Raw genomic sequence first — 12,733 nt, 5'->3', positions numbered from 1 at the left:
CCCCTCTCTCTCATATATATAAAATTTAAAAGCAGAACATTCTAAATATCCTGTCACTGACTGGAGCAGACCGGGATGAACACAGGAGGTTTTTCTGGGTTTCCGGCTCGTGCTCGAGTTCTCCAACATCGTGGAAGAACGTATGACTCTGGTGTTATCTGTAACAGCCTGTTCTTGCAAATCCAGGAGCCCTCCTCACCAGAGCCATGTCTACACCTGTCCATCACCCATCAGTCCGAGTCCAACTTACACTGGCAGCTGCAGGTCGGCCTGATGATGTGTCCATGCAGTGAGGTGATATTTCCACCAGGGCCACAGAGCGCTGTCACAGTTCAGTTTTATTCATGTCGCTCTGAGCCATCACGACGGTGTCTTGAGACCTTTTAATCGCGCCTGGTTTCAGAACTCGGAGATGATGATGGAGATGCTCGAGGCTTCGAGACAGGACCGACTAACGACAAGATTCCGATCTCTCCTTCAGGAAGTCCTTTCCTTCAGCAGCACTTCTTGCTGCCCTCTGCATGTTTGACCTGAACGATCACTTTCTGGTTCAGGCCTCACCACCTCCTCACAGCTCGGCCTCCCACCAGAGATGAGGAGTCCAGGCAACAGAAAATAAAGTGAGCTCTCCTTTAATGGAGGCCACAGGCACGAGGACGGAGGAGGAGCTTGAAGATCGAAAGGCTTTGACGACCTGAGGAGAAGCTGCTGACAGAACTGCTGACTTCCTGTAATTGCTTTTATACAGCGCTTTCATGTGACGTCATTGTTTATGTTTTTGTGTGTGTTTGGTGTCTTTGTCTTCTTCCTGTTTCACGTCAGTCTGAGGACAGAAAACATGACATTGTCCTGCAGCAGGTTCAACGACACACTCACAGACACGTGATTTCAGCACAAACCAGCAGCTGGAGCGCAGAGCAGCTACAGGTACCAGTACAAGTACTTAGTTACTTGCAGGAGAGACTCCGTACGCCGAAAAGAAGCCAAGAGGTGCGTGCTGCTGCTGCGTTCTGCGTAGCTCGGAATCCACAGCATCAAAAGGGATCTTTGAAGAAAGAAAACGTTTTCAGCTGAGCAAACTTTAGCACAATTACTGCGCTCAGCGTACTTTTTCCTCCAAACGTCTCATTTTGTCAGCTTTGGGCTCCATCCACCTCCCATCGGGAGGAGGCCCCGGGACAGACCCCGGACACGCTGCAGAGATTATATGCTGGCCTGAGAACGCCTTGGTGTTCCCCCGGATAAACTGGGGAGAGGGAAGTATCGGCCTCTCTGGTTAGGCTGCTGCCCCTGCGACCCCGCTCTGGATAAATGGAAAAGAATGGATGGATGGGTTCTAGTGGGAGGAAGGCTGGAGCCTATCCCAGCTACCAATTTAATTTAATGGAAAGGTATTTATAACACTAACAGCTGTTCGACTGCAATGTAAAAGAAAATATTTTCAACAAATGAATGAATACATAAAAAATAAACTGTGTAGAATGAGATATTATGTATTTGTGTAGTTTAAAAGTGATGTATGATATGTATATTTTCAGTCATCAGCTCCTGCTCCTTTTCAAGCATGGATGCAGTGTTATTTTAATTGAAAGGAAGGTTTGTGTGTAGGAAATGAATTACTGTTGCACCATGTGTGAAACAAAAATGAAATGAAATCTCAGTGTACTGAGACAGGATGATATGGTGTCCGGCGGTCCCTAAAGGCACCACGTTTTCGGCGTCACTGCGTGATATCCCTCCGCGGGAGAGAAGCGCGCGGCCCTTTCCCTCCCTGTAGCACAGGATGCGAACGGGCGGAGGTGAAGAGACGAGACGTGACTCTGCGCCGACGCTGTCAACATTTCCCGCAACATCAGAGTGAGAATACGCCGAACGAACACCGGGGAACCTCCGCCACCCGTATCACCAACTCAACCCGTCCTGTGCCTGACAACGACCGAGCTCCGTGGAAGAAATATAATCCACTGTGGGCGCTGCGCGGCAACCGAAAGTGTCGGACTGAAGAGAGGCAGCCGGGGGAAGGAATGGAGCTCATCACGATTCTCGAAAAAACCGTCTCTCCGGGTGAGTCCCTGCACCACGCACCGCACACAGCCGGCGGCCCGGACCCGATGCCGAACCCCGGGCCGGGGGGTGCGGTGTTTGCGAGACGGCGGGCTGCCCCGGAGCACGGGGGAAAGTTGGAAGCAGGGAGGAGGGAAACCATGCTAGCTCACTGTGCTAACCCGCTAGCGTTACGGCCTGACGCCGCTGGTGACTTAGCACTCTTCCGGGCGTTTAAGCACACTTTACTGGCATTGGTAACTCGTTAGCCTGTGGACGGGAAACCAGAAGACGCTGTCATATCGTCATCAAGTCGATTCGGGCCCACATAGGCCGTAATGCCGGCTGTATGTCCCCAATCAGAAGCCGCGACCCTGCCCATGCCCGGGTTAGCCGCTAGCTTCTTCGCTAGCTCGGGCCATTCAAACTGTCGACCGCTTTCTCGGTGTGTGCTCCCGGGTAACGCCGCTTTAGAGTCGCCGCGGGTACAGGCGAGCGCTTTGGTTGTGAGGTGACCTCTGCTCCGCTGCTTTAAGCGGAGTTGACGAAGTTTTAGCGGCTCCGCTGTTTGCGCATAAAACTTCATGCGCGTCTCTGGAAACGTGTCGGCTAGCTTTAGCCTGCTAGCAGAGTGCAGGTGGCTAGCGCGCATGTTGCAGGGTCGGTGTGCTTCTCGGTACCACAGAGGACTCTCACCGGGGTGGGAATTAAACTTTCTGACTCTGAGGTGACTCATTAGTGCGGGACATCGACCCCGGGGCCAGGTGCTTGTGTGTGAACGTCTGCTGAACACGTTTAACCACCGTGTGTTAGCCCGTCCGCTAACCAGCCCCCTCCTCTCTTCTCTGTCCGCAGACCGGAATGAGCTGGAGGCGGCGCAGAAGTTTCTGGAGCAGGCGGCCATAGAGAACCTGGTGAGTATGGAGGGAGAAGCAGCCGGAGCTCAGGCTGCTGCAGGAGAGGAGCGGACTGGGGCCGAGGACTGGTGGATCCCGCCGGCTTTTCCTCCTTCCTCCTCCCCTTCCTCCCTCTGCACAGGCGCACACGAACACACGCACACACACTGTTCATAAATGTGTCACAGTGAAAGCCTCTGTTGGCTCCTGATATGACCGTGCCAGGGTCTGCATGCTTCAGCCACTTCAAGGTCTTCATCAGAGGGCGAAGGTGATGCTCCCACACTTCTGCATACCCTTTTTGTGGTCCTGACCTTTGACCTTGCCCTCACATACTATTTAAGTACAGATGTTAACTTCAAGCAGAACAGGAAGTGGTTCGTAGCAAGTATAAATATGTATGTCCAGCGACTATATCTCTGTAAACACCCCGTAAACGGGCTGTTTCTGCTGGTCACATGACAGCAGCTTTCTGTGACCAGGTGTGACCGGCAGGTGTGAGCAGGTGGCTCTCTGTGAAACATCAGTGTGAGGGTCACAGCTGTTCCAGGGTCTCTGTGAGGGTTGGAGGCCGTCTCCACGGGTCGCTCATCTTCAATGTGTGGTTAGTTTTGACTGATATTCTGTAGTGAGGGCGGGGCTTGATGAGTTAGGGTGATGTGGGTACGTGGTTTACTTGTTACTCAGGGAAATGTTTAAATGTGTTTACAGATGTGGTGACTGGCATGTACAACTCCAACTAAAAGGTGCAGATGGTGGGGGAGTTGGGGTAGGGCCGGTGGGGTTTGCAGTAAAGCCGCCATGGGGCCGTGGCGGTGTGCGGTGTAGTTTGTGACCACGTGGGTGCTGTTGTCACGTGTCACTGGGAGACCAGGTGAGCCATCCTGAGCAGCAGGTTCACCTGAAGAAATGTTTCTTCCTGTTTATACACACAGACACTCCTAATGATCGTCAGCTGCGTGAGGTGATGTCATCGTCGGACCAATAAAATCAAAGACGACTTTCTGTAGTTTTTTTATTTTGTAGTTTTTGTAGCGTCAAGAAGATAAATATCAGACTCTGTAGTCACATGACCTCGGTGTTAGAGACAAAGGTGAGAACAGTTACCGTTTATCTTGCAGTTATAAATGAAGCCCCGCCCCTCCGCTTTACAGTGTGTTGACAATAAAACCGTAAACTCGGCAGAGTGTAACCTGACCAGGTCCATAACTCCTGCCACACGCCGCCATTGCGGCCAGAGAGACCACTGATCTAATATTTAAAACTGACTCAGTTCAAATCCAGATGTTTCAGCTGGATCGTGGTTTCTGCATGCTAAAGAACATCTGCATACACACAGTGTGCTGCTGTGGTCGTCTGCTCACTGCAGAGGAACAGGAAGCTGTCTGTCCAGAGAAGAATAAATGTTCTCGTTGGAGCTGATTGAGAGCACCTGGACACCTGCGTGAGGCGTGACGCTGATGGCGTCCTGCAGACAGAAGAAACGTAGTTGGCAGTTCTTTGCTGTTTGCCTCTGTCTGCGTGTGCTACTGCCACCTTCTGGCAGCAGGAGCACGCTGCATCCTATCAGGTGTGAGGGGAAAAGTATTTTAGTACAAAAATATCTTCACCTGCTTTCTTCTCTGGTCTGATGTTAGTTGTAGCTCGCCGTCCTTCAGCCTGAAGCAGAGCGACGGGGTCAGGTGTGCCTCACCTGACTGGCAGGATGTCTGGAAGCAGAGTGAGCGATCCGATCACTAAGTCTGTGTTAAATGCTCCGCCCAGCAAACTGACACAGACTTCATGTTGACAAGCTAAAGTAAAACCTGGTTACAGGTCAGCAACCGAGCTCTCGCTTCCTGTTAGTGCTTCCTGTCGTCCATCAGAGCGCCGTCCTCTGTACCTGTTGCCTTTCTGTGCACACGTTTACATCTGAGACTAGAGAAGAACAGCAGCTGTTGTAACGAGAAGCTCAGTGTTTCAGCTCCAACCAGTAAAAATCACAGCGCCGTAGCTTAAGGACAAAGCTTCCTTCACTCTCACTGTTTCACCGTAACTCAAACCAGATGTTTGACGTAATCAGCGACGCTCATCATGTGACCTTTGCTCCTCCTCCTTCAGCCCACATTCCTGGTGGAGTTGTCCAAAGTGTTGGCGAACCCGGGGAACACTCAGGTGGCTCGAGTTGCTGCTGGTCTGCAGGTGAAGAACTCGCTGACATCCAAAGACCCCGACGTCAAGGCGCAGTACCAGCAGAGATGGCTGGCCATCGACGCCAACGCTCGCCGCGAGATCAAGAACTACGTAAGGGCCGAGGAAACCCCACTCACAGTCCGCCTCTGCCTCCACCTGTCTAACAGTTCCTGTGTGTCTCCGGCAGGTTCTACAGACTCTGGGCACGGAGACGTACCGGCCCAGCTCGGCCTCGCAGTGTGTCGCCGGCATCGCCTGTGCCGAGATTCCTGTGAACCAGTGGCCCGAGCTGATCCCGCAGCTGGTCGCCAACGTCACCGATCCGTCGAGCACCGAACACATGAAGGAGTCCACGCTGGAGGCCATCGGCTACATCTGCCAGGACATCGTGAGTCACGACGAGCACGTTAAAGCACACCACCTGTTGTTACCCAAATGCTCGCTCACCCGGCTTTTTCCCGCAGGACCCAGAGCAGCTGCAGGAGAACGCCAACCAGATCCTGACGGCCATCATCCAGGGCATGAGGAAGGAGGAGCCCAGCAACAACGTGAAGCTGGCCGCCACCAACGCGCTGCTCAACTCGCTCGAGTTCACTAAAGCCAACTTCGACAAGGACGTACGTTGCTTTCTCCAAACTCCTCCCCCTTTCAATGTAACTTTATTTGCACTGAATCGCACTGACGAATGTGTGCTTCCTGTTTCAGACGGAGCGACACTTCATCATGCAGGTCGTCTGCGAAGCCACGCAGTGTCCAGACACCAGAGTGAGTAACGCCAGCGCACCGCTGTGACCTTTGACCCCTCACATGCACTCACCTGCTGCTCTGTGTGCTGTTTCAGGTGCGCGTGGCGGCCCTGCAGAACCTGGTGAAGATCATGTCTCTGTATTATCAGTACATGGAGACGTACATGGGCCCCGCCCTGTTCGCGGTAAGAGACCACAAACCTTTATTTAAACCCGAGAGTCAGTCGGGGTCGTGTCACCAGAGCTGCTACTCTCGTCACTTCCTGTTTCAGATCACCATCGAGGCGATGAAGAGCGACATCGACGAGGTGGCGCTGCAGGGCATCGAGTTCTGGTCCAACGTCTGTGACGAGGAGATGGATCTGGCCATCGAGGCCTCAGAGGTGAGTGTGACACTTCCTTAAACCAACAGGAAGTTGTTGTTGTTTTTTTTTTTTAACTTCCTGTTTGTTCACGGTTCGCTCTCTTCTCGTCTCATCCAATCACAGGCCTCGGAGCAGGGACGGCCCCCCGAGCACACCAGTAAGTTCTACGCCAAAGGTGCTCTGCAGTACTTGGTTCCTATCCTCACCCAGACCCTCACCAAGCAGGTAGCTCAACTGTCGGAGCCTCACCCCGTTTACCCGTCTGTGGCTCTGAGTCTGCCTGTTTAGCTCCGCCTTCTCCTCTTCCTGCAGGATGAGAACGATGACGACGACGACTGGAACCCGTGTAAGGCGGCCGGCGTGTGCCTGATGCTGCTCGCCACCTGTTGTGAGGACGACGTGGTTCCTCACGTGCTGCCCTTCATCAAAGAGAACATCAAACACCCCGACTGGCGTTACCGCGACGCCTCCGTCATGGCCTTCGGTTCCATCCTGGAGGGACCCGAGCTAAACCAGCTCAAGCCGCTCGTCATACAGGTGAGACGCTCGAGTGGCTCACCCGGTCTGCCTGTCGCACAAATCCATCTGTGTAGTAAACGCCGCCCCCTACTCCCCCAGGCGATGCCCACCCTGATCGAGCTGATGAAGGACCCCAGCGTGGTTGTGAGGGACACCACAGCGTGGACGGTGGGCAGGATCTGCGAGCTGCTGCCCGAAGCTGCCATCAATGAGGTCTACCTGGCCCCCCTGCTGCAGTGCCTGATCGAGGGCCTGGGGGCGGAGCCTAGAGTGGCCTCCAACGTCTGCTGGGTGAGTCGCTGGTCGCTGGTTCCATGTGGCCTCTGAGAGAACTCTGTCAAAACGAACCCGACCTCAGATTTTAAAAGTAAAAAATTAAAAATCAGTTTGAATAAAGTCGCTCCGTCACGCATGTTTAAGTCTGCCATCCGTGATGTCACCGCTACAAACTCGGATTCAGCACCTGAGGTCACCTCGTTCTTCTTCGGTGTAAACTTTAACCTGTTGTCTCCTCCCTCAGGCCTTCTCGTCTCTTGCCGAGGCGGCGTACGAAGCCACGGATGCCGCCGAGGACCAGGAGGAGCCGAACACCTACTGCCTGTCCTCGTCCTTCGAGATCATTGTGCAGAAGCTTCTGGAGACCACAGACAGGTATGATGATGCTCACACGTCGCTTCACGCTGATGTGTCGCCGCTGCAGTCAGCCTGTGCCTCTGAGGTGACGACCGCAGCCTGATGGCGGTGTGACCACTTCCTGCTCCAGGACTTCCTGGTTTCAGAGCGCAGAGTGAATTGCAGAAAGAGCTGGCAGACTGTTTCCTGTCGGCCCTCCGATCGTGTCACAGCTGCTGTTTCATTTCACTTCAAACTTTGAGTTAACTGCTTAAATGATGACGTCATCACAGAGGTTTCTGTGATGGTGTCGCCGTTTGTGGGTGGGGCTCGTCAGATGAATGTGCTCAGTCATCGTGCAGCCTGTGTGACATCCGCGCTGTGTGTACCCGTCTCTGATTGGTCTTTTCCCGTCTCTCAGGCCCGATGGTCACCAGAACAACCTGCGCTCTGCGGCGTACGAGGCTCTGATGGAGATTGTGAAGAACAGCGCCAAGGACTGCTACCCCGCCGTGCAGAAAACGACGCTAGTCATCATGGAGCGGCTGCAGCAGGTCCTGCAAATGGAGGTGAGGGCGCCTTCTTAGGGGCGGAGCTTGGATCTCAAAGTGATTCAAGAGAAAAAACAAAGAGCTGAAATAAACTAAAAACGGGAAGTCAATTTTGATCAGACCAGGCAGCTTTTACTTTGAAAACCACCGGCTTCATGTCTCTTAACTTCCTGTCTTCCAGTCTCACATCCAGAGCACTTCAGATCGGATCCAGTTCAATGACCTGCAGTCGCTGCTGTGCGCCACTCTGCAGGTGAGACGGGACACCTGAGCCTTTCTGTGCTTGTGCTCTTATTGTGGCGGTTCTGAGTGTTTCCTGTATGTGTGCAGAACGTCCTGCGTAAAGTGCAGCATCAGGACGCCCTGCAGATCTCAGACGTGGTGATGGCGTCCCTGCTGAGGATGTTTCAGAGCACCGCCGGCTCCGGAGGCGTGCAGGAGGATGCGCTGATGGCCGTGTCCACGCTCGTCGAAGGTACGCCACCGTTACCCGAGTAACTACACCGCTAGGGCAGTGACGTGTTCAGGAGGCGCGGCTCTCCACGTGTCTCACTATGTGTTCTCTTGCAGTTCTGGGCAGCGACTTCCAGAAATACATGGAGGCCTTTAAGCCGTTCCTCGCCATCGGACTGAAGAACTACGCAGAGTATCAGGTAGGACTCGCACAGCTGATCACCACTTCCTGTTCCACAGCTCTGAGGTGCAGACAGGTGACTCAGACGTCACAGTGTTAATGTTCTTATTTTGTTACTGATGTTACAAGTTCAATGATGATGTCATCCACGTGTCACTGCAGGTGTGTCTGGCGGCCGTGGGTCTGGTGTGTGACCTGTGCAGAGCGCTGATGTCCAACATCCTGCCGTACTGTGACGAGATCATGCAGCTGCTGCTGGAGAACCTCGGGGTGAGGAGGGGGAGGAGCTCCTTCGTCTGTGTCTGCTGTTATTGATTGATCAGCTGATCGGTCTGTGATGAAAGCTCATGCACCACGCTGACCGTGATGTGAAAACCATGTTTATCTGAGACTTCCTCTCTCATCACTTCCTCTGGTTTTTCTGCACATGCTCAGTGGCTGGAGCACTTCCTGTGTGGCACAGATTTGAGCCACAGCGCCATCAGCTGGCTGCTCTGATATCAGTGAAGCTGTTGAAATTCAGTTCCATTCCAGTCGACCTTTGAGCCCCACACAGTCAGCTGGTTCAGTTTCCACATTAGCTCCAGTCTGCCCCTCACAGGGTCCGTCCAGATATTCTGACCCACAGTCACATGATGACATGATCCAGGTGTTGGTGTAGGTAAAGAGGGACCTGTATGGAGTAGCCACCTGTCAGCAGGTGTGGATTATTGATTATTAATGGCCTGTTGATCCCAGAGTTCAGCTTCCTCTGCTTCTGTTTGATCACCTGATGGACATTTAACAGCTGCTCGTGTTCCAAAGCAGTCTTTGTGCTGCTCACCCTCTCACAGGTGTGCAGATGTTAAACGTTGGTCTGTGTCTGTTTGCAGAACGAGAACGTGCACCGGTCGGTGAAGCCTCAGATCCTATCTGCGTTTGGCGATATCGCTTTAGCCATCGGGGGCGAGTTCAAGAAGTACCTGGACATAGTCCTGGACACCCTGCAGCAGGCGTCGCAGGCTCAGGTGGACAAGGTAAAGCCCCACCCCCTCACAGGTGTCTGAACAAACACTGAAGCTTGAACATTGACCTCAGGTGTAGAAATGTGCAGCTTAGATTCAGACGTCTGTGATGAAAACTCATGCACCACGCTGACTGTGATGTAAAACCAACCACGTGTATCTGAGACCTCTGACCTCACTGTTATACTTCCTGTCTCGCCGAGTTCACCTGACAGATCTGAACCTGTGTTTCAGACGGACTACGACATGGTGGACTACCTGAATGAGCTGAGGGAGGGCTGCCTGGAGGCCTACACAGGCATCATCCAGGGCCTGAAGGGAGACCAGGAGAACGTCCACCGTAAGGACACACAGACACACAGACAGACACAGGGACAGACACACAGTCTCTCTGGCAGCGTCTGTCCTCAGGTGTCTGCGTCTACCTGCGTGTCTAAGTGCTAACTGTTATCGCTGTGATCACATGACCACAGCTCCAGCGACGTCAGTTCCTCTTCCTGCTTGCAGTCAGCAGGAGGCTTTAGTGATGTCGCAGACAGACGCGGGTCTTTTTCACCCGGGAAGCTTCAGGCTGCCGCCGAACTCACAGCTTCCTGGTTTTGCGGGACCCAACAAATAAAAAACCGTCCTGTTTGCTTTACTTCCTGTCTCACCCTCATCTCCTCTTCACCCCTGCAGCTGACGTGATGCTGGTGCAGCCTCGGGTGGAGTTCATCCTCTCCTTCATCCACCACATCGCTGAAGACGAGGACCACTCTGACGGCGTGGTGGCCAACGCTGCCGGACTGATCGGGTAAGCAGGGGACAGAGCTGAAGCTTGACCATGGTGGTCCAACATGGAGATCTTATGAGGAGGTCAAAGCCAATCAGAGGGTTCCTTTACCCCAGAACACTTCATGCTCACGTCTGACATCAGAGCAGCTTTTATGGTTTTATTTTGAAGGAGCTAAACTTCCCCAGGTCTGCACCACAGCTGATCAGTGGGGGTCACATGGTTCACACTCTAAGGCGTGGTGGTCAGTGAAGAGAAATCATGCACCACGCTGATGGCGTGATGGAAAACAAACCGCATCCTCTGAGACCAGCACGGTTACCCTGGAGACGCTCCAGTGTCCAGTTTGAGAGCCCAGGTTCTTTTCACATTAAAAGCCTCAGTTTGTTTTACTTGTTTGTTTGTGTGTATGTGTGTGTTTCCTTAGCGACCTGTGCACAGCGTTTGGCAAAGATGTGATGAAGCTGGTGGAGGTTCGCCCACTCATCAACGACCTGCTGACGGAGGGCCGGCGCTCCAAAACCACCAAGACCAAGACGCTCGCCACCTGGGCCACCAAGGAGCTCCGCAAGCTGAAGAGCCAGGCCTGGTGAGGGCAGAGTCACGCTGTGAAGCTTCTTGTGGCTTCTCTGCTCCACTTGCTGTCTAACTCTGCTCCCTCCCTCGCTCTCTCTCTGTCTCATGCAGATGGCGGGCGGGCGTCGTGTCAGGGCAAGATGAGACTTCGGATGACATCACTGAGGACAAATCGGCCGCTGGATTAACTCTTCTGTGTTTGTCGGCGTTTCGCTCGAAGCAGCAGAAGAAGAGATGAGTGTCTGTGTGTGAGCGCGAGAGAGAGACGTGTGAGCGAGCGAGAGATGATGACATCACACCACCTTCAGTTCCTGCAGGCGATGACCCCGCCCCCTCCCCCTCCCCTCTTGGATGGCCTGTGGACTGGACTCTGACTCCTCCCCCTTAAAGAAACCCCTCTCCTTCCACTCCTCCCCCTCCTCTGCCCACGATCCGCCTCTTTCGCTGTAGCTGGGCTCTCCTTTGACATCGTGATGACGTCATGGACCTGCCGCCGCCACCCCCCTGGTCAGGGGGAGGGGGAGGAGGGGAACTGTGTGGAATCAGCTGATCGAGTGACTGCGTGGACTACTTCTTCTTCTGTGGACAACTGGATTTTTGTTGCTCTTACTTTTCTTCTTCTGAGCACTAAACATGGCGGCGGAGCTGTGAGGGACGGATGCCTCCGCCTGCTCCGTCTCCTCCAAACAACGGCAGCACTAAATTCCTTCAAAATAAAAGCAGAAACGATGCTGAGAGGAGCGAGTGCCAAATGGGAATAGTTTAGCCCGGGCGTGAGCGAGTGCTGCGAGCTGCCTCGGGTTTCCTCGCCGCCACGCCTGCTTTGGGAATGGGTCACTCACCTTTTTGCTTGTTAAGATTTCAGATGATTGAAGACGTTTGTATGAGGTTCTATTTTTCCATTGCTATGATGAAAATAAAGTTAAAGTGATATGAAACATTCCCCGAGCTCTTCTGTGCTTTCGCTCTTCTTCTTCTCGGACTCCTGGACTCAAACGTTTTGGACTCTGCTGATTGGACGCTGAGCTCTGGCTGCCTCCCACTGTCGGTTTGTTTACTCGACGCTACAAAGAACCATGATTTTTGTTTTTTGGAACTCACTTCATGGCTTGTTCGGTAGCAGCAGCAGTGTGGCGGTCGCTCCTCGCTGCCGGGTGACTTCCTGTTGGGACGCTTAAGAAAAAAGAAAAAAGAAAAAAAAAGTCTGACATGAAGCTTAGATGCTGCAGAGCGCGCTCAGTGCCGCCTCTATGGCCGGAGAGCTTTGCTTTCAGTTGGTAACTAATGCTAACTGAAAGGGAAGTGGCTCTGGCCTCGGGGACTTTTATTTTGTAGAGGCGCGGCAGCTGTAGGGAGAAAGTACTTCCTGTGTTGACATGAACCTGAATCTCGATTATTTCTGAATTGTGAATCATTTGAAGCCGATCTGCTTTTTCTTTCATATTCAACTTTAGTGAACTAATAAAGTCTATATTGTACTGACCGTCTGCTGCTTCTTCACGCCGCCACGGCTTTCTGCTAGAGTGTAACAAAATAAAAGCCTCTTACTGCTCTCCATTGGGGCTCAACCAAGTCGCATCCTGATGCAGTGGGTGGAGCATTGTGTGGTGTTACGTGACCTTATGAGTGTTTTATTTTATCTGCTTTGGCTCAAAACACAAACGCTCTTCCTTTGCACCAGACTGCATTCACAAAACCCGATTTCACCTAAGTACAGGTGAGCTGCGACTGTTGGGACTTTTAAAACATTAAAGTACAAACTAAGGATTCAGGTCCGAGCAGTGCTCAGATGTGCTGCTGAAGGCTGGCGTGAGCTCTGCATGCACCGCTAAACATCGACATG

General features: G+C 52.9%; 1 protein-coding gene and 1 non-coding gene across 2 annotated transcripts; both read left to right on the top strand.

Annotated features, from left to right (window-relative positions):
• The first annotated feature begins 1,730 nt into the window (after positions 1–1,730).
• On the top strand, positions 1,731–12,373 carry kpnb1 (karyopherin (importin) beta 1). The gene is made up of 22 exons (XM_031728658.2): positions 1,731–2,064; positions 2,899–2,957; positions 5,040–5,222; positions 5,299–5,499; positions 5,576–5,728; positions 5,817–5,876; positions 5,953–6,042; positions 6,130–6,240; positions 6,346–6,447; positions 6,535–6,759; positions 6,841–7,032; positions 7,262–7,392; positions 7,775–7,922; positions 8,086–8,157; positions 8,235–8,379; positions 8,475–8,557; positions 8,701–8,808; positions 9,411–9,554; positions 9,777–9,882; positions 10,221–10,335; positions 10,742–10,903; positions 11,002–12,373. Coding segments are annotated over exons 1-22 (2,631 nt in total). The 5' UTR covers positions 1,731–2,024; the 3' UTR covers positions 11,003–12,373.
• Positions 10,022–10,159, top strand: LOC116311525. The gene has a single exon (XR_004198807.1). It is a non-coding gene; the product is annotated as a small nucleolar RNA SNORA79 (small nucleolar RNA).
• Positions 12,374–12,733: the final 360 nt, after the last annotated feature.

This window comes from Oreochromis aureus, linkage group 4 (assembly GCF_013358895.1).
Source record: "Oreochromis aureus strain Israel breed Guangdong linkage group 4, ZZ_aureus, whole genome shotgun sequence".
Classification (NCBI taxonomy): Eukaryota; Metazoa; Chordata; class Actinopteri; order Cichliformes; family Cichlidae; genus Oreochromis; species Oreochromis aureus.
This window is presented reverse-complemented; position numbering and strand designations above follow the sequence as displayed.